Below are 23,625 nucleotides of genomic sequence, written 5' to 3' on the forward strand. Positions count from 1 at the left end.
TACACCTTCCTTTTACTGTTTACAAGAAAAATATGTATGTAAAATTTTTTGTGCAGTAAAGTGAGAATGCGCGACCAAGATGTTCTATTTAGCATAGCTAAATTTGAAATTAAGAGTAAGGAAATAAAACCAGCAGTTCTTTGGTTGATACTGAATGCGTTCAACTAAGCAAGACAGTAAATTTGAACTGTAAAAGAGTCCAGCAGTCCATGACAGGTTCCTTGTGGACAAGTGAAATGGGTTTGCCAGCCAGAGAAGATTCTGCAGCACATGCTTAAGTGGTGTTGAGCTGGGGGGGGAGGCAGGGGGAATGAAACCAGTTAAGATATCCAATAGGTGATATAGAGAGTCTCTAGGCAAAGCGCATTAACATTTCACTCCTTCTCCAACAAAATCCCCCCTAATTCAACACTATGTGCACTACTTAAGTTTTATTAGTACTGACAGACTTCTTGGTGACAAACATAACACTGCAATAGCTAGAATTAATCATTCAACTAAAAATCTGAAGGTTTACCTCTATCATCCTTCGCAGTTCATTAAACTTCTCTTGAAGATGGTTTTCCTTTGGACTGGCTGAGAATGCAGAAAGATCTCCAGCCAATAGCACAGGAATTTCTGATCTGAATTCAGACTGCCACTGAAGGTTGCTTGCAGCAATGAATGAACAGCGGACAACGATATCTTCGATAGCAAAGTGCTTGAGGTCTGCCCAGATTTTTATTGCCACAAGATTATAGCTTTCATCAGATAAATAAATCATGTTAGGGAATCCTGAAAGTAAGAAAAAAATAGAATTAAATTCTTTCTGAGCAAATAATGAAGACATTTTTTTTAGGAAAACAATTACCTGCCTGCATATTAGGGTAATGGGTTATCTTATCTGGTTTTTAACAGAATTGAGATGCAGGTGTAACACCAAGATAATTTTGATTATTTCAATAAAAAATCTAGTGCTTATTCAGTGACAACATATTTGGTCCACAACATACCTGTTCTGCTAATGGATATTACAACTCCAACTACATCAACTTCAGCACACGGTGGCTGATAAGAAGGATCCAACAAGCTGGTGAATTTTAGAGCCTTTCTTGGAAAGAAAATCTGCAGCAGCATCTTCTGTGAGACCTGAAATAAAACCTCATACTTTTATACAGACTGCGATGCTTCTTGATGATACATCTTTACGCAGGTAAAGCACTTACTGATAGTTGTAGATACTGAGTTTTCTTTGTTGCTGATAACTGTATGTTAGTTGAGTCTGATCTTCCTTTGGACTGTGATGTTGACAGCTGGTAGATTCTGTACCGACTGCCTTCCTTCAGCAGTGAACACACATCTAGCAGTGGACGCCAGATACTCAGGATCACTCCTAATAATGTCAGATTAGGATTTAGGTGTGCAATATTAACATAAAGGTTTTTAAACAAAACTGGAAACTGCAACATGCAAGCTAGAACACTTGAAGTTTCAAGTCTGCCTGTTATATTGTCCAGTTACCCTGTACAGACAAATTATAAATAAAACTTATTTATAATTTTCCAAGTACTAACCTCTATGTTTTTCTTGCTTTCTATAGTCTACCACGAATAATTTCCATACAGTAGACACATCCCTTTTGGAACAACCATGTTTTTCCTGTTCTGCAGACTCTACAGCCTTCTTGAATTCCTCCTGTATCCTAGTTTGTTTTTTATCATTCATCAGCTGCTTGTGAGCATTCAGAGCTTTTAACTGATCTTCACTGAGATATCCCTGTAACCAAGAGAAAATGCATTTAGTATCTTTTTTTTTTTTAATACAAAAAAATCCAACTGATATACTACTAGGCCTTTAAATGCTGTATTGTTAACACAACTGGGGTCACCAATCGTTAACACAACTGGGGTCACCAATCTTGGCTGGTGCTCAGTTGTCTTTGCATTACATTATATGCTATTGTTGTGGTAATTAGTGAGAAGCTTGCTTAAAACACAGAAGTGAATTATGTCATACAACAGGCACGTCTGCCTGCTTAATAATAAATAAAATATCTTGCAAAGAAGTTTTGTAAGAAGAAGAGTCACACCTCCCAGCAGGCTGCTATCTCTGAGCTAACACAGTGAACTTATGCTGAAATCATTTGGAGTGTTACTGTTCTGAGCAACCATCCAAGATCCAGGTACCATCACCACAGGTATGCAAAACATTTTATCAAATTAAGTCACAGCTTTATATAATGGCTTCATGACAGTTAAGGACCTTGACATGCAGAAGTATGCATTTAATTTTTAACAGCTAGTAAGGACTACACACCTACATCTAATTAATAAAGGTATAAAAAACATGTGATTGTCCTTTTTTTTAACATATCAAGAGAAAACAGCTTCTTTTCCAATCTAAGACATTATTCATCTATTTTAACTAGACTTCATTAAAATATTTTTCAAATTTTTAACTACGTCTTCATTTACTTACTAATAAGCATACTGTATAAAATTTCAGAAGGTGACAAAAAGAAATAGTAATTTAGTGGTTGACTTTAGCAGGAGGTACTACTATATACGAAATGATTCCACAAGTATTTCACAATTAGCCAGGTATGCTGTATAGTTACCTCCATATAACTGGGATCAGGTGCATTCTGAATTGCTTCATAAAGTTCTGCACCATCTTGCAAATTATGGATTTGCTGCCTTGTGACTATGTGCGATCTTGGTGTTCTTTTGCAATTTCTCTCTGTTGAAAAAAATCTGTTAGATGAGTACAACAACCAGTATACTTCAAAAGCAAAGGAAAATTATGTAGGAAGCATGATAGTATGTAGGCATTGCTAGAATAAAATCACAAAATGCTTTCATATAGGGACAGATAGATTGACTGACTTTGAGCAACCTGATCTGGAGGGAAGTGCCCCTGCCTCAGCAGAGGGGGTGGAACTAGATGATCTTAGAGGTCTCTTTCAACCCAAACCACTATGATTCTATGATTCTGTATCAGGGACACCAGCTAAAAGCCAAGTTATCTTCTTTATATTACTGTCTTCATTAAGCCATCTTTTATGATTCATCTTTGATGATTTCCTTCAGTACAGGAGACTCATAGAATCATAGAATTGTGTGATCTAAATCTAGTGTGGCCTCACTAGTTCTGAGTAACAGGGAGGATCACATCCATTGGCCAGCACTCCTCTGTTAGCCTTTATTTGCCACTAGAGCACACTGCTGGCTCATGTTCAACTTGATGTCTGCCAGGACCCCAGGGCCTTTTATGCAGATCTAGTGAAGGCACACTCTGTCCCATCATCTAGATAACAATAAAGATGTTAAATTGGACTGAACCCAGTGTTGACCCCTGGGGTCAACCACTACATGACTAGTTAAATGGCCTCCAACTAGACCTCGTGTCACTCATCACTGCTCTCTGGGTCTGGCTACTACTCATTGTCTGCTAATGATTCTTCAGTTTCTCTAGGAGTTTTTTTTAACAGAAATAGCGTCAAAAGCCTTCTTGAAATCAAGGCAGACAATACCTATTGCTCCCTGCTTCTCTACGAGTAAAGCCAGTCATTTCATCATAGAAGGTTATCAGGTGATCAGTCATGACTACCTACTGGTGAATCCCTGCTGATTATTCCCAATTGCTTTCTTGCCCTTCATGTGGCTGGAAGTGGTTTTCAAGATCAGTTCTTCCAAAACCTCAGGGATCACGGTCAGGTTGACTGGCGTGCAGTTAGTTGTCTGAGTACTCCTTTCCATCCTTTTTGAAGGCTGGAGACACAACTGCTTTCTTCCAGCCTTCAGACACCTCTCCCAATCACCACAGTAACATCAGTCAGCTCTCCGAGCACTCGTGTGCATTCCACAGGGGCCTAAGGACCCTTGGGCTAGTATTCTCTAACCAAACCTCTTTCACCAAAGGTACATCTTCCTTGCTCCAAATCTCCCCTGGCCTCCATAGTGCGGAGTTCCTTAAGGCTCGTCTTGCTAAGTAAGACTGAGGCAATAAAGGCATTTATACCTCAAGCTTTTTCATGCCCTGTTTCACCAGGACATCTGTCCCATTTACTAACTCCACTGACCTCAGTATCTCTCCACAGACCCACAGTGTTTGTGAGAAGAATTGCTCAGTGCTCAGTCTTGGTGTTCAGCCAACTGAGATACATCCCTAGTAGAACCTATCTTTAGGCAAAACATTAACACTGTTGGCTTTTTGAAGAAAGCAGAGTTATGAATTCTACAATCCTGTACCATTTTTGAAATATTATCTCAATGGTAATTTTTTTTAGTAACTTGGTGACCAATAAGTTCACAAAAAGTCTCCTAGGTAGTTGCAAGGTCAGGAAAAAAACATGTAACTGGCAGTGTAAGACATAGGAAGTATAAAAAAAACAACAAACCATGCAGCACACAGACAACCTCTGCAGAAACCAAATCCCAACCACCATTTCTCTATCACCAGAGCTTTTTGTAATTTTCTTGAAACTCATCTGCAAACATCCAAAATGTCTATGTGTTCTTAATATATATTCTGAAATAACAAGTGCTTTACCTTCATGCTTTTCAAATTCTGCTTGAATTTTTGCAAACAGAGCTTCCAGCTTCTTTTGCTGATCCTCTGCATGCTTGGCAGCTTCCCTTTCTTCAGCTCGGCTGTTACGAAATACGTATGAGCCAGCTGATGTCTTTTCCATCCACTGAAATACAAAATTAAAAAAAAAACTTTTTTTTTTTTTTTTTTAAATTTTTAACCTAATTTAGGTTTTTTTCAATACTCACCGTTAAGCAAAAAGACTTTTAAAAGTGAACAAGTTCTTTTAGTACAACAAATAGAAAACAAAAAAAACCAATAGCATTGGCTGGTAAATCTCTTAAAGTTATATAGACAGAACTGAGTTGTTGTAGTCAAACTTGTGATTTAACAGCTGAAGAAACCATAGATTATAATAATAGGCATCAGTTATGCAATTTAGAAGATAGCTGAATTCAACTTGTATATTTTTTGAGCTCTGCGTTTGCTTTATATCTAAACATATCTACAAGAACTGCATTTTACTTGATTTGTCTTTCATCATTGACTGTACTGCTTCAGCATGCTAGATTAGATGCATTAATGCCTTTGGTGCATGGTTTGAGGAGACAGGCGAGCCAAACACAGGAGGTCACTGCTGGTGAAAATGGTCTTCCTCTTTGCTTTTCCTCTCCCTTGCACTGCCTCTAGTCCTCATCTGTCTACCAGATCACATTAGTTTGCTAATTAAACAGCTGTTTGAGGGTGATTTTTTTTTTTTTTGTGGGGCTGGTTTTTTTTGTTTTTGTCTTCTTACTCCAGGTTTTGCAAACTAAATCAGCTATGGGACAGCAGCAGGTCAGCTCCAGGCCAGAGAGAAGCAGCAAGACAGTATAGTAAGAGTAGGATAAGGGAGGCTGAAGGACTGATCATTATGAGACAGTGAACTAATGAAATAGGCTCTGTGCTTCGTTAACTGCATGCCTAATACTTTGTGCACTATTTAGTCTGACAGCTTTAAGTACAGTTTTTGTGTCGAGGGGAGTAGCAGTCACAAGTCAAAGGGAGACAGATAGCCCAAATCTTCCTATAATTTGGTATGACTGAGCAAGATTCTCAGTGTTTTAAAAGAAATCTGTATCAGCTTGTCAATCTCTGGAGACAGTGAGAAACAAAGCCCCACTTTCCTCCCCAGACTGGAAGCCATTAGCTGTGATGGTGTTAGAGATTACAGCTGCCTTTCCAGGACCAAAATAAATGTTAGTTCTACCAGAAGATCATCCATGTAAGTGTTGCAATTCCCTCCATATAAATAATAATCTAAGTATCAAGGTAATGATTCAAGCCAAATATTGCTTTATCCTTTATATTATCCTTCGTGGACTTCATTCTACATCAATCAGTAGGGATAGAACATTTCAGAAAGCAAATAACATATCTGTATCATTCTCTGAGAAAAGATAACAAAATCTGCAAGCTGTATCTCAGCTAACCTGGTAACATTAAGAGGACTACTTACCATGAAAAATACAGGTTTTTTTGCAGTTGGGACTATTATAAAAAGCAAGTACTTACCAACTGCTATCCACACAAACTCTAAATATGGTCAGGTTGTACCTAAAACATATTCACTCTATTTTATACAATAATTCCACTGTAATATCAGTAGTATTTCAAACAATAGATCTTACTCAATATAACTAGCTACATTTAAAAAAGAATTTATCTTACTAATGGTTATACAACATTTAACTTCGTTGCAGAGATATGTACATTAGTAAGAGAAAAAAAAACATTTCACATTTCTACTCAGAGCTGAAACCCTTCATGTGTTTTCCTCCTCTAAAACAAACTCTGCCTTTTAGATTACACAAATAAAATTCAGTAATTTCTTGCTCTTTGAAGCTGAACCAGAAGACACTGAGTGACCAGGATACACCACTTGTGAAAAATTAAAAACATTCACACTGCAAAAGTCAATTCTTCTCCAGTCACACATGATACTATTTCTTAAACTTTTTTGTCTGTCCACATTATGTCACATTTGAGGAATGATAAAGCAACCAGCCATTAGATAACAAATCAAATGGAACCTGTCAGACTCATAAAATACTTGTACCATACCTGAATAGGATAAGTTCTTTGGATAACCACATCAATGCAGCCCACTGCACCACCCTCACTGTAAAGCGATGACAGAGGCAGAGGAAAAGGCCTGGGGTCCCGATGAAATCCCAGCTTTGTGTACCACCGTGCGCACCGCGTGCTGTTGGCTGCAATCTGAACACGTTAAATGCTGAATGATGAACTGGCATGGATGGGTCAAAAGGAACTCCAACTTATGACGTTTAAATTAATGACTATTTTTACACTGACCTCTCTCATTTTTGCATCTGAACATACTGGATTTTAATTTCAGGGCTTTTTGCATTGGAAAACTAATTCTAAACAAGTACTAAAAATCTCAGGAGTTCTAATTATCTAGGAAACGAGCACCACTGAGATATGCCATTGTCTTATACAAGAGGAGAAGCATTTTTATGCTGCAACTTCACAAAGCACTTTGATGACCCTCAAACAAGTGAAGTCCTCCCTACCCAAGCCCATCCTCCCACAAAATGTTTTCACTCCCTCAACCTTCCACATTATTTATGATGGTTAAATATTTTCCTCATCCTAATGCTTAACCATGCTAGGAAGCTGAAACTGACAAAACATGCAACAAAATTGAACAGCATCTTATATTACTTAAAAAAAAAAAAAAAGTACTTGTGTACTACTGATTTGATACTGTTAACTTCTCTTCCAACTCTACTGACTAGTATGCATTAACTACATTGTGTCTTCCAAACTGGGTTATTAAAATCCAGACAAAAGCTTTTATGTTTACAAAAGCCCATCCAGTTTACAGCATGGCTCAAGTAAATAGCATATGACATCTTTCAGGCATATCCAATCAAGCTGAAACTATTATTTTGGTTTACCTTTAGCATAAGGGAATCTGGGGCTTCCAGTGGCGTACATCCATTTGGAGAGCCAGTAAGTTCTGCTCCATGCACTATGATCTTCTGACCAACAGTCAGCCTTCTTCTATGTAAGAAAGCTTTGAGAGGTGGATCCAGAAGAGCTCTAATCCCATACCAGCCATCAGTAACTTCAATTATTGCTGCTGCTTTTTCACATTCCGTATTGTTATTACTATTACTAGGAGATACAGCGGAGTTTAGTGATAGGATTTTAGAAATACACAGCACAAGTGTTTTACCTGCTGCATCATCTCTCTCTGTTATTTTTTTGATTGCTGATCTTTTACTTTTATCGATTTCCAAGTCATACCTACAAAAAATGGATCCGTTACACTAATTTGTAGGAAACAAAATCCATCATGTCGTTTTCCCATGAAATGAATTGTTGCAAACTATTATTTAATCCACGTGATTAAACGCCATTGAAAAAAAATTGAATTTATCTAAACATTCTCAGAGAACATGCACTATTACTTCTAATACTGACATATATAAATTCAACAATTCCAACATTCTGATAAATACTAAATGCAACATAGAGACTATAAAATATCATGAGCTACAAAGCACACAATCTCGAAGTTACAACTCCAGATATGTTTCTACACACTTACCTATATTTCAACTGCAACAGCACTGTTTCTGGCGTCAAACATCTGTTAGCAAATTTGTGTGGAAAAGACACTTCCATGGCTGCCAGTTTCCATACAATCCACCTATAATGATTGTAAACCCAGGCCCCTGTTATTAGCTTGGGATCCACACCGGGAGTATCACAGAGAGCCCTGCAGATAAACAGTTAACAAAGTAATCTGAAATCCATTGTCAGTTTTGCCTATTTTTCGCTAGGATTGCATTCAGCATACGCACACAGGTAGCATTAACAAAGGAATGTTTATTACAGAGTAAACAAGGTTACATTCCATAGCTTGGTGTGGTTATTGTCTAAATACTGTTTTGCCCTTATAAGCTTTGGCAGCATGCATGTATACATGTATATACACGCATGCCTTCTTGAAACAGACCCTGGAGCCTAGCAATAGCTCAGGGGCAGGCCTTCTCTCCTTCCTGCAGTTATGCTCATAGCACAGAAAGACAGAAGTGTACTCTACTCTCTTTCAGCCCTGGAATGTCCCCTGCTTGTTTCACTGCATCCCCAACAACACATCTCACTGCTACTAAAGTATTTCCTTCTCTCCGTTGTGCGACGGCTTAAGCAGAGCTTTATATAGTATTGACTTCAAGCTGTACTGCCATGAACTGTACTAGTTGGCTTGGAAAACTGTTTTCCAACTCTGCCAGTCACTAGGAAGTTCATTTCACTGAAGGAGAAGGAGTTAGACAAGCGATTCAAATAAGCCATTAAACTGATCAGAACAGTCTAACTAAAAAATGACTTCTAACCTGGCAGAAAGGCTCAAGATTTTACGGAATGGTATTGTGATTGGATGAGGAAAAGAAGCAATTTAATAGGTGAATACACAGGAAGTTAAGGAGTAGGTATGACCATCAAATTAATTATCATGTTGGAAGAGAGATGGGCAGTCTTAAGCTTTAGGAGATACCCTGATCTTCTATAAAGAATGATGCAATTCAGGAATTGAAGACAGAATTCAGCCCAAGATTAAGATTCTAAATACTTATGACTAAATAAAGGCATGTGGAAGTTGATGGAGATCCAGTTAATATATTAAAAAGAATAAAGAGACTGATTCAGCTGACCAACCAGTGAATATTTATTCTCAACTATATGTTTTAACATACAGCAAACCCAGAAAAGATACAGGAACTGAAAGCAGTGCTTGTGGAACAGCCTCTACTAATTGTTTGCTCCAGGGTCAGATCTATACTGATACCCAGAGCAGGTTCTACATCAAAAATGCCTTAGACGTTCTGCAGTAAGTGGTACGTTGGTGGTTTCTCTTTTCTATTTCTGAAAAAGGAATGTGGGGAAAGCCTTATATTAGATGGATTAGATGGCCTGAGCACAGAATCAGGAGCACCTGTGGAAAGGATAAAGACAAGCTTCCCCTGGAACAAGAAGTTGGACTGCTTAAAGTTTTAGAGTATCTAATAATAACTTGTTTTGTGCAAATGCTTTAATATCTTTCCCATTCATAAGAAAACAGTGTAAAAATAATCAAGATTACCTCCACCATGACCAAGCATTGATTGCAAGAACAGTAAGCCAGAGCTGGGTGCATTGCTCCCAGAGTTCTACTGCTTCTTGACAAAAACAAAATCTCACATCTCCTATTTATATTCACAGTGGTGTTGCTTGTTAGCCTAAAAATAGCAATTTTCACATGAGAAAAGAACAACCAGAGTGCTTTCTAAAATGCATACAACTCCAGAGCATTTGTGTGTAGGTGAGGAGTCCTGCACTAACTGCACAGAGACAACCATCTCAGCCACTCTTTTATCCATCTAGTATAAATGCTTTGGCATATACCTAGCAGGGTATGTCCACCAAACATTCAACACTCATGTCACCGTTGGGGAGAAAATGCCGAATTTGGGACTGCACTGCTGGTATCAGAACACTTGCCAAAGGAGGAGAAACCACAAGCAACAAGTTAGGCCAAGTTCTGCATATTCTGCCTCCAAGTGACTACTTCAGTGTGTATAGCTAGCTACATGCTGCACAGCTGACAATGGAACAGCAAGGCCACGGCGATGCCACATGATGAAAAATGGAACTGTAGGTAGATTATCTTTGCCTTATGGCATTTGAAATAACCACAATATGCTTTAAGGACTAAAACTCTAGAACTTGCAGTGCTGATATTAATAAAGGGACCAAAGTTTTTCAGTGCTTTCACTAATAATCCAGATGATGCAGCAAGTTTGCAGATGACTCTGCATTTGGGGGAAGTGATTGATAAGTTGGAGGGCAATGCAGGGAGCTGCTATTTAAAGGGACTAGGATAAGCTGGAGAAACAGATTCATGGAGATTTCATGAAATTCAACAAGAGCAAAGTCTTGCATCAGCAGGGGAATAACTCCACACAACACTAACAGATCAATCCTGACTGACAGCTTTGCGGAAAAAGATCCAGGGTCCTGGTGAACCACATGATGACTTGGAGGCAGCAGGTGTCCCTGCAGCAAAGAAATGTGGCCATGTTCTGGACTATTAAAAGTACTGAATGAAGTACTGCATCCAGTTTTGGGTTCACCTGGACAAAGATGCTGGGATACTGGAGGAGCAAATCCTGCAGAGGGCCACCAAGACTGGAACCCTTGTACTCTCAGAGGCTGAGCATGTGACACACAAGGAAAGGCTAGGGAAGTTGGGTTTGGATTTAAGAGAGAAGTTAAAGACTTTGTTGCTGCCTGTAACTGTGTGATCAGAGAATTCACAGAAGGCAGGCATGGACTCTTCTCAGAAGCACATGACAACAGGATGAGAGGCAACAGATAAGTTGGAAGATGCAAAATTCCAATTGGTGATAAAAGACTTTTTAAAAAATTTGAGTATCAGCTGGCGTGGGCGATCCAGAGAGGCCATCACTGAAGGTATTCAAGACTTGGTCAGTCAAGTCCCTGATTAATTTGTCTAATTGAAGAGGCTACATCAGTCTACACAGTAAATTTACAAACCTACATTACCTTCATTTAAACCAATAAGAGTTGTACTGAAAATGCAGTCAAAAAGTAGCAAGTGTTTGACTTCTTCTAGGGGAAATGAGTATCACAACTAATAAATGCCATATTTGCCTCAAGTTTATAAGTAATAATACCTGTAAAATTCCTTTTTCCCAGCCTTTCCCTCATCTGTAGGTATCAGCCATCCTCCATCAGCAAGTTGTATCCCATTTCCTGCTACCAAATACTCCTTACTGAAAAATTCTTCAATGAGAAACTGAAATGATTCTGCATTTGTGCTGTTAACTTGTATGCAATGTTTTGAAACACCGTATGTGTAAAGCTGAAAAAAAAAAAAAGATGAAAAAGACAAAATAATGACAAAACAGTTCGAATTCTACTAAGATCTTTTATATGTAATGCTATAAACTCCTTGATCTTGAGAGAACTTTTGTATGACCTTTTCATATGCAATCCAAGAAGAATGGAGGAACTCATACAAATTATTTAGCAGAAAAATCACACTGTACTTTAAAAAAACCACTGTACCAAAAGAGAAAGGTTTTTGATATTTACTTATCTGAGCTTGAATCTTAACCATGCGTTATCTTAAGACAGCTCTTCCTAGAGATTAGAAATTGCTAGTAACTATCATCGGTTCATTTTTTTTTTGTTTGATGTTTCTCTTGTTTGATTCCAACACTACAGAGATGTTTATGATCCTTATTATTTGGAATACCTCTTATCTGCGGATACGCAGAAATATTTTAAAACTGTAGCAACTGTGTTAAGAGTTACTTATCTCTTATAAGTACACTTATCTCAAATCTGAAGATACACATTTCACTTAAATGTATCTATTCTAAAGATGCTGAGTTTTTGTTCTCTAGTCTTAAGGGACACACTCCTACAAAGACATAGTGAAAAGGTATCATCAACATATATACCTTTTCTGTAGAATGAAAACTGGGTGTTTCTTCTTCTACTGCAGTCTTCAAGGAGATTCTGTTTTTGGCTGATGTTTTAATGATGTAAAGGCTGCCTGGCTGTGGGCTAATATTTTGCCTGTATTTCTTTTTAATTCTCATTTCCTGTAGATCTCTAGCACAGCGGAGATTTGCCATCACATTGCTTGTAGCTGCAAAGAAAAGAAATTCATCAAATTAAGAGATGCAGTCATACAAGTAGATTCAGAGAAGCGAGAGAAAGTCAGACAGCTGAAGATATGAACTCTTTCCTCTGAAAAGACTGAATCAACCACTTGCATGGCTAGGCCTGCACTTTCACTAGAAAGCAGAATGAATAAGGCTTCTATAAAAGTGAGTGAAGTATAGCAAGGTTAGTCTTCAGACTCCTTAGATTATCTTACTTAAGTATACAAAACCAAATATCAAATGAAATATAAACTATTTTAAAACTTGTTACTGAAACACGGTGTGCGAAAACAAGTTTTCCACGTTCTGCATAAACTTTGGTTAGCATTCTGATAGTTAGCATTCAAAAGAAGTTATAGAAATCTGAAAATACCTAAATAGTCATTTTCTATGTCAGCGACCGCTGCAGGCAGGATGCAGGACTGGTGATCCTGAGCTTCAGCACTATTTTGTTCAACTGGGATTTGATTTAATTCCCTCTCCTCCGTCACACTGTTTGTGATTGGTGAGTGACATCTCTTGCTGCTGCCTGGTTCAGCTGTAGAAAGCGTCAGCTTGGTTTTGAATGGTGGAACAAAAGTTTTAACAGCTTTGCCTGACTTGCACAAACTTCTTGTTTCCTCACTTTCCTTGGCCATGGCCTTATGTGGAGTAAAAAGCCCTGAAGCACCACTTGAAGACTGCCGTAGGGCACAGTGCTGAAAAACGGCAGGTATAGATTTAAATCCTTTCAAGTCTTGATCAGGGAGAGTAAGAGTAGGGTTCCTGACTTCTTGTCGTTCCTTAGTAGTCCTACAGATGAAAACATGATATAGGTTTCAGCATGTTGACAAAAATGCTTTCAGTTTCAACAGTCTTAATTTAGTAGTGTAACTGTCAACACTATATTGATAAAAAGACAAAGCTTTAGTCTTTTTAATTTTCTTAAAAATTGTATGCTTAATTTGTTTCTAATAAAAAAAAATAAAAGTGTAAAATGTCTCCTCATCTCATCAGTCTACTGCACCAACATGTGTTACATGGTCATTTCATACATTTATTTTGAAATAAAATTATTAATCTTTAAGAAAACTGGGTTTCAAATTACTATCATATGTTTTTTAAAGTTACAAGGACTTGCATTAGAAAAACTCTACAATACATTAAAAGTTTCTCACCCAAAAGGTTGACAAGTTACCGGTTTTAAAGGAACATGGTACATAAATTTTCTTCTGTCTTTGAAAATGCCTGGAAGGTAATTAGAAAAAAACGTTTGAAGTAGTACATTACATGGAGGGATATTTACAGCACATTTCTTCTATATTCATGTTACAAACACAGACATTGCCAGATTGGATTTAAACAGATTTGTTATGTTTAGTAATATAAACCCCATAGAGAAAGAAAAAGCAGTTGTCTTCAATATTACTGAATCTGACAAAAAATGAGGTACAGATCTGTCTCATTATTTCTAGTGGCAGTCAGATTATATTTCTATTTACCATTTCAATGACTAGCTTCCTTTAGGATGCAAGCTGTTTGTTTTGCTAATATTTGTTTGATATAAGCAATATAATTACCCTGACAAAGCAAAGAATATTACAAGTTGTTACAGACCAGTGGAAGACCTTTAAAAGAGACCCTTAAAAAAATGAAAGTGAAGACACAACAAGTCAGGTACAGGAAGAGAAGATTTCTATGGGCTCTCAAGAAATTTGACTGTGGGTAAAAGCAAGGAAAATAACAGAATTGCCACTACTCTAGGGACAGGTCCTTGTACATTCTATCATCAATGCAAAACTCATTTCCAAGGCACAAAATTTAGTAACCATATGTTGTCTAATATACCAGATAAATTAAAACGTGAGGTTAGCCCCATGAGATTGATTTTTATTTTATATTTTTCTTAAAGATTCGTCTCCCTTGAGAACAACTGACTGTGGGATATCTTGGGAAAGACAACATTCAACCACATGCCATGTTTTTTGACAAAATAATTTAAGAAGTATCTTCCCTTGTTAGCTTGTCAGGCACTCAGTGTGAGTGGATTGGTGGTCATTTGAAGAAACTGTAAATGCAGAATTAATTCCAACACATCCGGGGTCACACACAAGTTCTGATACGTTTTATTTCAGGTTTTATTTCAGGTTCTTGGCAGTGAAAACAGATGGAAAACCAATTACTAGCTGAGGCTCTCTCTAATTAAGCCTGTTGTTCTTCACACTGGCTGCACTCAGATCTAAAAGATAAATCACCATAGCGCTGAACTCCCAAAAGCTCCCATTTGTAAGCATGCAAGATGTTTTAGGCTCCTGAAATGGAAGCGTTTAACATGTATTTGATTCCAGGCAGGCTTCCCATTCAATTTAGAACTCATTTAGCAACTTTAAAAAACATCAACAGCTACAACAAAAACAAACAGCTACATTTGCAATAGAAAAGGACACATTTGCACAGAACTTCTCTTTCAGACTTTAAGGATGTGCTTATCTCGCTATTACCAACAGATCTAAATCATGTCAGCCTGGAATTCAAATCTGTTTGTTGGATGCCCTTGGGTTTCTAGGAGGAATTTTCAGATGACAAGTCACAGCTACAAGATGCCACATGCTCCTGAAGCCAGAGGCAGGACTGTTCTGGAAATTAGAACTGCTTTCATTTGTTCCACCAGAGTAACACTGTTAAGATTCTGCTGCAGGGTAGGGTAATATTTATGTATGAAGGGTATAAAATTATTCTCTGGCAGCAACTTACAAATTCCATTAAAAACTTATTAATTTCATGCTTAGAACAAATTTAACAGCATGCAGAACCAATACATATGTTCAAAAGAGACACTTTTTAGGACTCAAACACCTAGTTACAAAATCATTTCTGCACACTGTGTGAGTCACTGCCCTTACTACAGTATCTATAAATGCTTGGTGTTTTTGTGCTGCCAAAAGGAAGCCAGCTTTGTGGGTAACTGCATACCCATCAGGTACCTAAGAAATTGTCTATGAGTAGGAATAAGGTGTTTAAGAACAATGGTGGTCCCCTGAACTACTGAAAATCACAGAATCACAGAATTGCCAGGGTTGGAAGGGACCTCAAGGATCATGAATCTCCAACCCCCCTGCCACATGCAGGGCCACCACCATTCCACCTAATGCTAGACCAGACTGCCCAGGGCCCCATCCAATCTGGCTTTGAACACCTCCAGGGACGGGGCATCCACAACCTCCCTGGGCAGCCTGTTCCAGTACCTCACCACTCTCTCCGTAAAGAATTTCCCCCTGACATCCAACCTAAATCTCCCTTCCCTCAGCTTAAAACCATTTCCCCTTGTCCTGCTGTCACTCACCCTTTCAAAGAGATGATTCCCCTCCTCTTTGTAGGCTCCCTTTATGTACTGAAAGGCTGCAATGAGGTCACCCCGCAGCCTTCTTTTCTCCAGGCTGAACAAGCCCAGCTCCCTCAGCCTGTCCTCATAGGGGAGGTGCTCCAGTCCCCTGATCATCTTTGTGGCCCTCCTCTGGACCCTCTCCAACAGCTCCCTGTCTTTCTTGTACTGGGGGCTCCAGACCTGGACGCAGTACTCCAGATGGGGCCTCACAAGAGCAGAGTAGAGGGGAACAATCACCTCTCTGTCCCTGCTGGCCACCCCTCTTCTGATGGAGCCCAGGATCCCATTTGCCTTCCGAGCCGCAAGGGCACACTGCTGGCTCATGTTAAGTTTTTCGTCTACCAAGACCCCCAGGTCCTTCTCCACAGGGCTGCTCTCAAGGACCTCTCCTTCCAGTCTGTAGGGATGCCTGGGATTCCTCCGGCCCAAGTGCAAAACTCTGCACTTTGCAGTGTTGAACCTCATCAGGTTCACCCGGGCCCACCTTTCTAGCCTCTCGAGGTCCCTCTGAATGGCATCCCGTCCTTCAACTGTGTCAACCACACCACTCAGCTTGGTGTCGTCAGCAAACTTGCTGAGGGTGCACTCAATTCCGTCATCAATGTCATTGATAAAGATGTTAAAGAGCACCGGTCCCAAGACAGATCCCTGGGGGACGCCGCTCGTTACCAGCCTCCACCTGGACATGGAGCCATTGATGATCACCCTCTGTCTGCGGCCTTTCAACCAGTTTCTTATCCATTGAGTGGTCCACCCATCAAATCCACATCCCTCCAGTTTGGAGAGAAGGATGTGGTGGGGGACCATGTCAAAGGCCTTGCTCAAGTCCAGATATGTTGTTTCTTTTTTTTTTCCCCTGTATCTGATGCAGTGAAAGAAAACATTCACCATTTAAGTACGACTCTCATTTCAACTTTCTCCTTAAAACTTTAGATTATATTTTGAAGTACTTTAAATAAAGTAGTAATTCTCACTTGCAAAAGAAGTTCATGTATAATTCCATTTTGAGTAATGAGGCATAGAAAGTACCTCCTTAAAGGAACAAAAAAGCAGACCAAAACAGGACCAAATATCTGACAAAAGTAACATTAGTAGACATATAGCACCACTGCTTTGCAGCCTCAAGGGATGTGTCATTCACTAAGAGAAAGGAATAGGAAGATTATGCTTCTAAATTGTTGCAGTGAGTAATGGTGGTCACTACCTAGGTTAGAGGACAGCTGGCTGAGGCAATTAAAAATGGAAGTGACAGTAATGAGATGCAAGAAATTTTCACAGAACTATCAGCAATACTACAGTACCCTGTGTGTGAAACAGAAGTCTTCTGTAACATCAAACCAATCCATCCAAAGAGGATTATTTTACATGATGTATCATTTCCAAGGCTTCAAAATCAGCAGCTGTAAATACAGACCTCTCATCTCAGGCTACTTGGCAATAATGCCTAGCTGCACAAGCCTTTCTGATTTACTATGTGCACTGTGGTACTGAATTCTAGGTGACAGCACGCAGTGCTTTGAAAGAACAAGCTCCTTAAAAAACACAGCTTATCCCATAAGCAAAAGCAGCATCCAGTCATGTTACTCTAACACAACAATCATAATGAGCTTCCCAAAGAGCATCACCTCAAACTTTAAAGTCTTAATGTTCATTTTCCAGAGCCTCCAGATTATCTGGTACGGTTGCTTTTAGTATTTCGTAACACAGCTATCAGCAAGCATATTCTGCACTAACCATTGTAAGATAAAATCATCAGTACCTTCTTATTTACCTGTAGATATAAATTTTGATTGAAAATTCACAGATGAGTAAAACACATTCCTTCTACTGAAGCTGGTAATAGTGAGCTTTACTTCTGTGAGAAACTGGATGAATTCCTACCATGATGGAAATAAAGCAGGTTTCTTGCAAAAGCAGTGCAGCTTAATGCATTTAGATACCACATGACATGCTGCTAATTACATGACTTCAAGTCAGCAGAGACATCACCATAGCAGTTTCCCTGAATTTTCAAGACTGTAGTGATAGAACAATAACTTAAGCAATCACTTTCTGTTAGTTAACTGGAAACTAAAGAATTTTAAAGGTAAAGTTTAACATGAGATTACTGCTTAGAACATAAGAACACCAGGATTACCATCAGGAGTGCTTTTCAAAGGTTTCAAAGATTTGGGGGGGATCTTCATCTTCTCAAATTCAAGCAGTAGCTGTCTTTTAATTGGAGGTTCTCCTAGGATAAAAACAGGGATGTTACTATTAAGTTCAGTTTCTTGCCAATACTGAACAACTTAACTAAATTGCCAAATAAAACACTGAAGAAGTCACAGCAAACAGAATTAACAAGTTTTTGAATGACTTTAACATCCTTTTTCAATACAGAGCTAGTTCAGCATGTTTTACAGAGTTCTCTTCTGCACAGGAAGAAGCTTGTATGGTGCTACCATGAATGGTTTCAAGGCTCCGTATAAGGCAGCCTGTGTCAGACTATTCTCTAATCAGTAGGTCTGTTCCCTCTAGGTTACAGTTCAGCTGTGGCATGGGCTGTCTGGGGTTGGCCTGACATACTCTCATATACCTTTTTATGCCTACTCACTGTTTCTTGCATTAGTCTTCCCAACACTTGCACCTGAGCTTGTGCACCTATACGAGTCTATGGTGATCTACTTCCCATTAAAAAAAATCAATGCTAAATGCAAAATCACGAGCTATTATTATTGAATCAAACAGACATAAGACAAAGACCTACCAAGTGAGTCTTTTTCTTCCAAGCGTCTCTTCCCAAACGGCTTATTTTGAAAGTTATCTGACATTTTGCCAACGAAGGACTGTGCAGATTTAACCTGGACTCCAGAATCTGAAAGATCATCTTCCATAAAAGCTTTTGCACTTTCTACAGCCTCTGTTTTCAAGTAGCCTTTTGGAGTTTGGAAAATGTTTATTTCTGCTTTAGATGTAGCACTGCATAAATCTGATTCAGACTCTGTTTTCATCCCCAGATTCAGCTCTCCTTTTCTAAAAAGTCTGGTCTCTTCTTGCTCAAAGCTATTTTTAAATGGTGCTGACTGGCTGTTTCTCTTACTCTGTGGTACATACTCAGTAATTTTGACACGGTGAGTGCTTGGAAATGACTTCATTTCTTCAGGGCGAATGCTTTTCAAGTCAAGCTCCTCACTGCAGCTTTTTTCATTTTTGGATTCTGAAATTGCTTTACCAGTTAAATATTCTGCATGTTGACCACTCCCTTTAATTTCACAAAGTTCATCTGTAACACCAAGCTCATTGCTTAAAAAGTCATCTGCTTCCTTTAAAATTGCCTTTGCTTTCCGATAGGCACTTTCAGAGATGGTCACTTGCTTTCCACTTGCAGTGCTGAACCCCAAAGCAGGACTTGATATCTTATCAGTGCTGGCATTCTCTTTCCCTCTTGGCAGCGCTAGCTGCATTTCTCTAGGAAATATTTCATCACGGTTTCTGGATTTTTCAACACCTTCAAGCAAATGTGCATCTTGTAGCCCTGGTGAATGGTTCCCGTCCATTTCAGAAAAGAGCTGTCTAGCTTTCTTTAGCGACTCTTCTGATAGTTGCACAGGCTTCCCACTTGCTGTACTGAAAAACCCAAAGTTGCCCGAAGGACCTGACTGCTCCCTCTGCTTATCAGGCACAGGCAAGTGTCCTAAAAGCTTACTCTTCTGCTCGAAGCATTGCATCTGAGAATCTTGAACAGAATCTACATCTGCAAATGTGTTTGCAACTTGGTGATTGTTTTCAATAAGATTCCAATTTCTATTAATAAAATGAGATGCAGCCAAATTCATCTCATTTTTTGTAGTGTCTAAAAATGTAGCAAAATCAGGAGCCCCAGCATGAATGCTAAAAGATGAACTTCCAGCAATCTCTGCTTGATTAGTTCCTGATTTAGTCTCAATTTCAGATTTTACATATTTGTCACAGTCTGTTTGAAACATCTGCCTGATGCTTGCTAATGCACTTTCTGAAACAGAGACTGCTTTACCTTTTGCTGTACTGAACACTTGTTTCAGATCACTCTTTTGACTTTCAGCAATAAGTGATGTTTCTTGTAACCAGGTTAAATTAGTCCCATCTTCAGGAAGATCGACTTCAGGCTGTTCTTGGTGAGCATTATCTGCAGTATTTGTGAAGCAGTCTGTATTAGAACAAGGTTCATTTAAGTGTTTTAAGCCAATCTCTTTACTGCCACAGTTCAGATAAGGTGAGGCACTTTTTGGAACACTACCATGAGTTAAGAGGAGGGACTGACTAGATTTGCAACTATCCTCAGCAGATACAGTCTTAATAATACCACCAGGCACAGAATTATCTGCAGGGTCACTTGACACCTTTGTTAAATGCAGAGATGTAGCACACTTTAGAGGAAAGTCAGGCTTGCTTTCTGAATTATCCCTCTTTTTTGCTGAGTATTCCACATCTCTTTCTGCAAAGAATTTTCTATCTTCAAACAAAAGAGTTCTACTTAAAGAATTGCTCCCATGTCCAGGAAGAGATTTTACTTCTGAATTTCCAGGTCTGACATAAGCTTCCTTATTTGCACACTGAGCTGCCAAATTTCTTTCACATTCTTCATCCACAGTAATAAATGCACCCACTTTAATGCTGTCATGATTAATAGCTTGTTTAATGGGACTCCCCTCTATTGCCTGCTTTAGTAGGTCCCCAGATTCTTCAGGAATAAGGGTATCTTTAAAATTAAGTACATCTGCATCACGTTGAGCAACACCATCTATACATAAGCCATGGCCTTTAACATAGCTTTTATTATATTTCCTTAAGCAGTCCTCAAAATAGTCATTATCATCTTTTCCTACATCAACATTATTTTCTGAAAAAAACTGTTCAGCTTTCGCCAAAAATCCATCAGCAATTGTTATTTTCTTGCCACTAGCAGTATGGAAACCAGTCAGATAAGTCCCTTTAACTTCGTTTTTTTCAACATCTGTCTCTTGCTCAGAAGGTACTCGATGATGTTGGTAAGAGCCTATTTTAACCCCACTTTCACTCACTAACAGGTTCTTATGTGTGGAGTCTTCTCCTTCCACATTGACACTATTTGTCTTTCGTTTACTAGAGCTCTCTGAAACATCTGCATCTCCTTCCCCACATTGTACATTGAGATCACGTAGAGAACTACACAAAGATGAGTCAGAAATTGATACAGCATCAGTATCTGCAGCTTGACAGTTTAGCAGCAAGTGTTTGTCTTCCTGCTTTCTGTCTTCTTTCTGATTAGGGGACAGGTTTTCCGTTTCATCTGAAACACTTAAACCATGTTCTTTGGCACTGTTAATATTATCACCTAGACACATCAGATATGAAGTGTCTTCTTGTAAACAACCTTCACCTTGGCTGTCTCCTTGATTCAGAAACTGATCAGAATTTTTACAGTTCTGGTGAGGTTTTTTAAAGGATGATGAACTGCTTCTCATTCCGGAGGCAGAATATCTAGCATTAGTACAATTGAAATCAACATTTTCATTATCACTTAACATTTCTGTCCAGTTTCCTGTATTTTCCTTACATGGGGTACTAATATCTTCCGCATATTCTTTCTCTGAATGATGGGAAATGGGACCTATGCTCCTTATGTTTGGAACACGAAGTATACCTCCTTCACCTTCTTTTGTCTGGCATCTGATAAAATTCCAGTTAGAAGACACATGCCCATCTGAATTGCAGCATCTGATATTGGTTTCAGAAGATTTAAACAAAAAGCTATCATCATCCAAGTCCTTGAAAAGCTCTGCAGATCTGGTCAAAGCTGCCTTAGAAATATTTATTTTTTTACCTCCAGCTGAAGTAAATCCTACAAAATTAGAAAAGCTGGCCTGTAAAGGTACCGGACAGCTCTCATGGTTGGATGTTCCACTTTCATTTCTGTCCAAGTTAGTAGAAGTAACTTTTTTTTTATTTTTATGGAAAACCACTGTGTTTTCTTTTTCATATTCTACCATTTTACATTCATTTTCATTTTTCAACTTACTGCAATACTCATCATTTATTACATGATTTTCAGATTTAAGAGTGCTATAGAAATTAGTATCTTCCCCTTCTTTAGAAGCATTTTCCACATTTGTTGCTCCAAATTGCTCAACATGATTTTGTATCATGTTACTTTGCTTTCTAAATTGTGTGAATTCAAACTGGCTACCCGTTTCTTCCAAGATATTAGAAAGTTCAGCAATTTCAGCTTCTTGGCTTGCTGTCAAAGACTGATTTGGTTCTTGCATGGATAGTTGATTACTAAGCGAGTTTTTACACAAATCAACCTTACATGGAATATACTGTGTACACCTTGTCTGCAAACCAGGTGAAGTACTGCCTGTTTTGCTTTCCAAATCTGAAGAAAATACATTCTCCTTTTGAACTTGATTTGAAAAATTTCTCACTCTTTCCAGGGAAGAGGTTTCAAAGCATTCATTTTCAATATCTTTGAACAGCATTTTGCCTTTTGCTATGCTGCTTTCAGAGAATTTAATCTGCTTATTGGAAGCAGTCTGGAAGCCACCAAAGCTCAGACTTGAACTGCAGGTGTGAAGATCTCCTGATGATTTCCCTTTATGTTCTAGGTTTTCAATTGGCTTTGTGTTGAAATACACAGGTGCTAACTGCCTATCTTCTTCAGAAATTACTTCATTCAAAGAATTATCTATACAATCCAAGATTTCTTCAGCAACCTCTACAGATATATTATTCCAAGCAGCTGCTTGAGAGTTTTCACTGTTCTTAATAGAGAGAGTATCTTGATTTTCAGCTACATCTTCTTTCCCCCATTGTTTTAAACCAGTACTACTGTTTTGTAAGCAGTTTATTTCCAAAGGTGCAATTATTTCCCTATATTCAGCTGACAACTGATCTGTAGCACTCCTTTTATCAGCTGATATTTTATTGCAAGAGTTATCACCGACTCTGTTCATGCCAAACTTGGTCTGACTCAAAGTATTACTGAACTTTCTGTTTGTCACAAATGCAGTGCCATGGTGCGTATCAATCAAGCAATCACTGCAACTAGGAAAGGACTGTGGAGGCTGTCCTTTAGGGCTCTGAGGTACAGCAGCTCGACTGTTCATATTAGGACTGATATATGCATCATTCTTGCCTTTCCTTAAGCAACAGTCTTCAGGAAACAATCTGGAACACCTTCTTGCCATTAGGTATGCCGAAGTTAGTACCTTATGTTTTATATTTGAAATTCTTCCACTATTTAAACAATCTGTGGTGTGTTCACTCCGAGTATGAGATTCTTCTAAGCATTTAAATGAGGTAGCAGGTTGATTCTCTCTTACATTTTTTCCTGAGTCACTCAGCTCTTGTTGTTTCAGCCTATTGTTGACAGAATTATCAGATGAGTTATCCATTATGTCTACCTCCATAGTAGGAAAGTCGAAATTATTTTCTTTGACATTTGATTGTCTCTCAGCCAAAAGCAAGCAGTCTACAAGAAAGAGAAAAGATACATTAAACTAGCTCTCATTTATTCAAACAAATGCAAATTCAAATTGTCATACAATATTGGCCTATATGAGCATTTCTATATATGCTTAACGCTGGTATCATAAATAACACTTTCCTTTTCAAACGTGAATGCCTTGAAAGGATTTGTGATCTGTCTCTAATTTTGTTCTAGTAGCCAGTAACAAAAAGGCTATAGTTAATGCCATCATGAAATAAATAATTATTTGTAATGAAATTTGAAGCGAAGGGCTTCCGTTCCTTGTCTCAACACAAGGATTGGTTTCAAACTTTACAAAATGGTGCTCCTGTTCCTAATTTTAAGCAATTTTTCTACCAAGCTTCTAAAAATCAGAGTATGTCCTTGCTTTCATTAAATATGTATGTATGTATATTAAGTATTTTGTGCTTCCAGAAGAAACAGATAAACAGCCTTAAATCCCCTACTTATAGAAAAAAAAATCTTTAACATTCTGTTTATAACATCTAAGAGATCATCGGGAGACAGGACAGCCCTTG

The 23,625-nt window shown here is 38.5% G+C and overlaps 1 protein-coding gene across 3 annotated transcripts in view; it reads right to left on the reverse strand.

Moving 5' to 3' along the window:
- The window catches only part of BRCA2 (BRCA2 DNA repair associated), a 40,446-nt gene that overhangs the window by 2,464 nt on the left and 14,357 nt on the right, over positions 1 to 23,625 (reverse strand). For all 3 annotated transcript variants that reach the window (XM_090133288.1, XM_031615829.2, XM_090133293.1), the window contains exons 12-26: positions 18,368 to 23,089; positions 17,759 to 17,851; positions 13,415 to 13,484; positions 12,631 to 13,049; positions 12,051 to 12,241; positions 11,259 to 11,446; positions 8,129 to 8,299; positions 7,473 to 7,824; positions 6,613 to 6,768; positions 4,531 to 4,675; positions 2,597 to 2,718; positions 1,554 to 1,755; positions 1,206 to 1,372; positions 993 to 1,128; positions 518 to 774 (exon numbers count right to left, since the gene is read on the reverse strand). In XM_090133288.1, coding sequence (XP_089989414.1) covers positions 518 to 774; positions 993 to 1,128; positions 1,206 to 1,372; positions 1,554 to 1,755; positions 2,597 to 2,718; positions 4,531 to 4,675; positions 6,613 to 6,768; positions 7,473 to 7,824; positions 8,129 to 8,299; positions 11,259 to 11,446; positions 12,051 to 12,241; positions 12,631 to 13,049; positions 13,415 to 13,484; positions 17,759 to 17,851; positions 18,368 to 23,089 — 7,391 coding nt within the window. The remainder of the gene's footprint in view (positions 1 to 517; positions 775 to 992; positions 1,129 to 1,205; positions 1,373 to 1,553; positions 1,756 to 2,596; positions 2,719 to 4,530; positions 4,676 to 6,612; positions 6,769 to 7,472; positions 7,825 to 8,128; positions 8,300 to 11,258; positions 11,447 to 12,050; positions 12,242 to 12,630; positions 13,050 to 13,414; positions 13,485 to 17,758; positions 17,852 to 18,367; positions 23,090 to 23,625) is intronic.

This window comes from Phasianus colchicus, chromosome 1 (genome assembly GCF_987193195.1).
Source record: "Phasianus colchicus chromosome 1, bPhaCol1.hap1.1, whole genome shotgun sequence".
Taxonomy (NCBI): Eukaryota; Metazoa; Chordata; class Aves; order Galliformes; family Phasianidae; genus Phasianus; species Phasianus colchicus.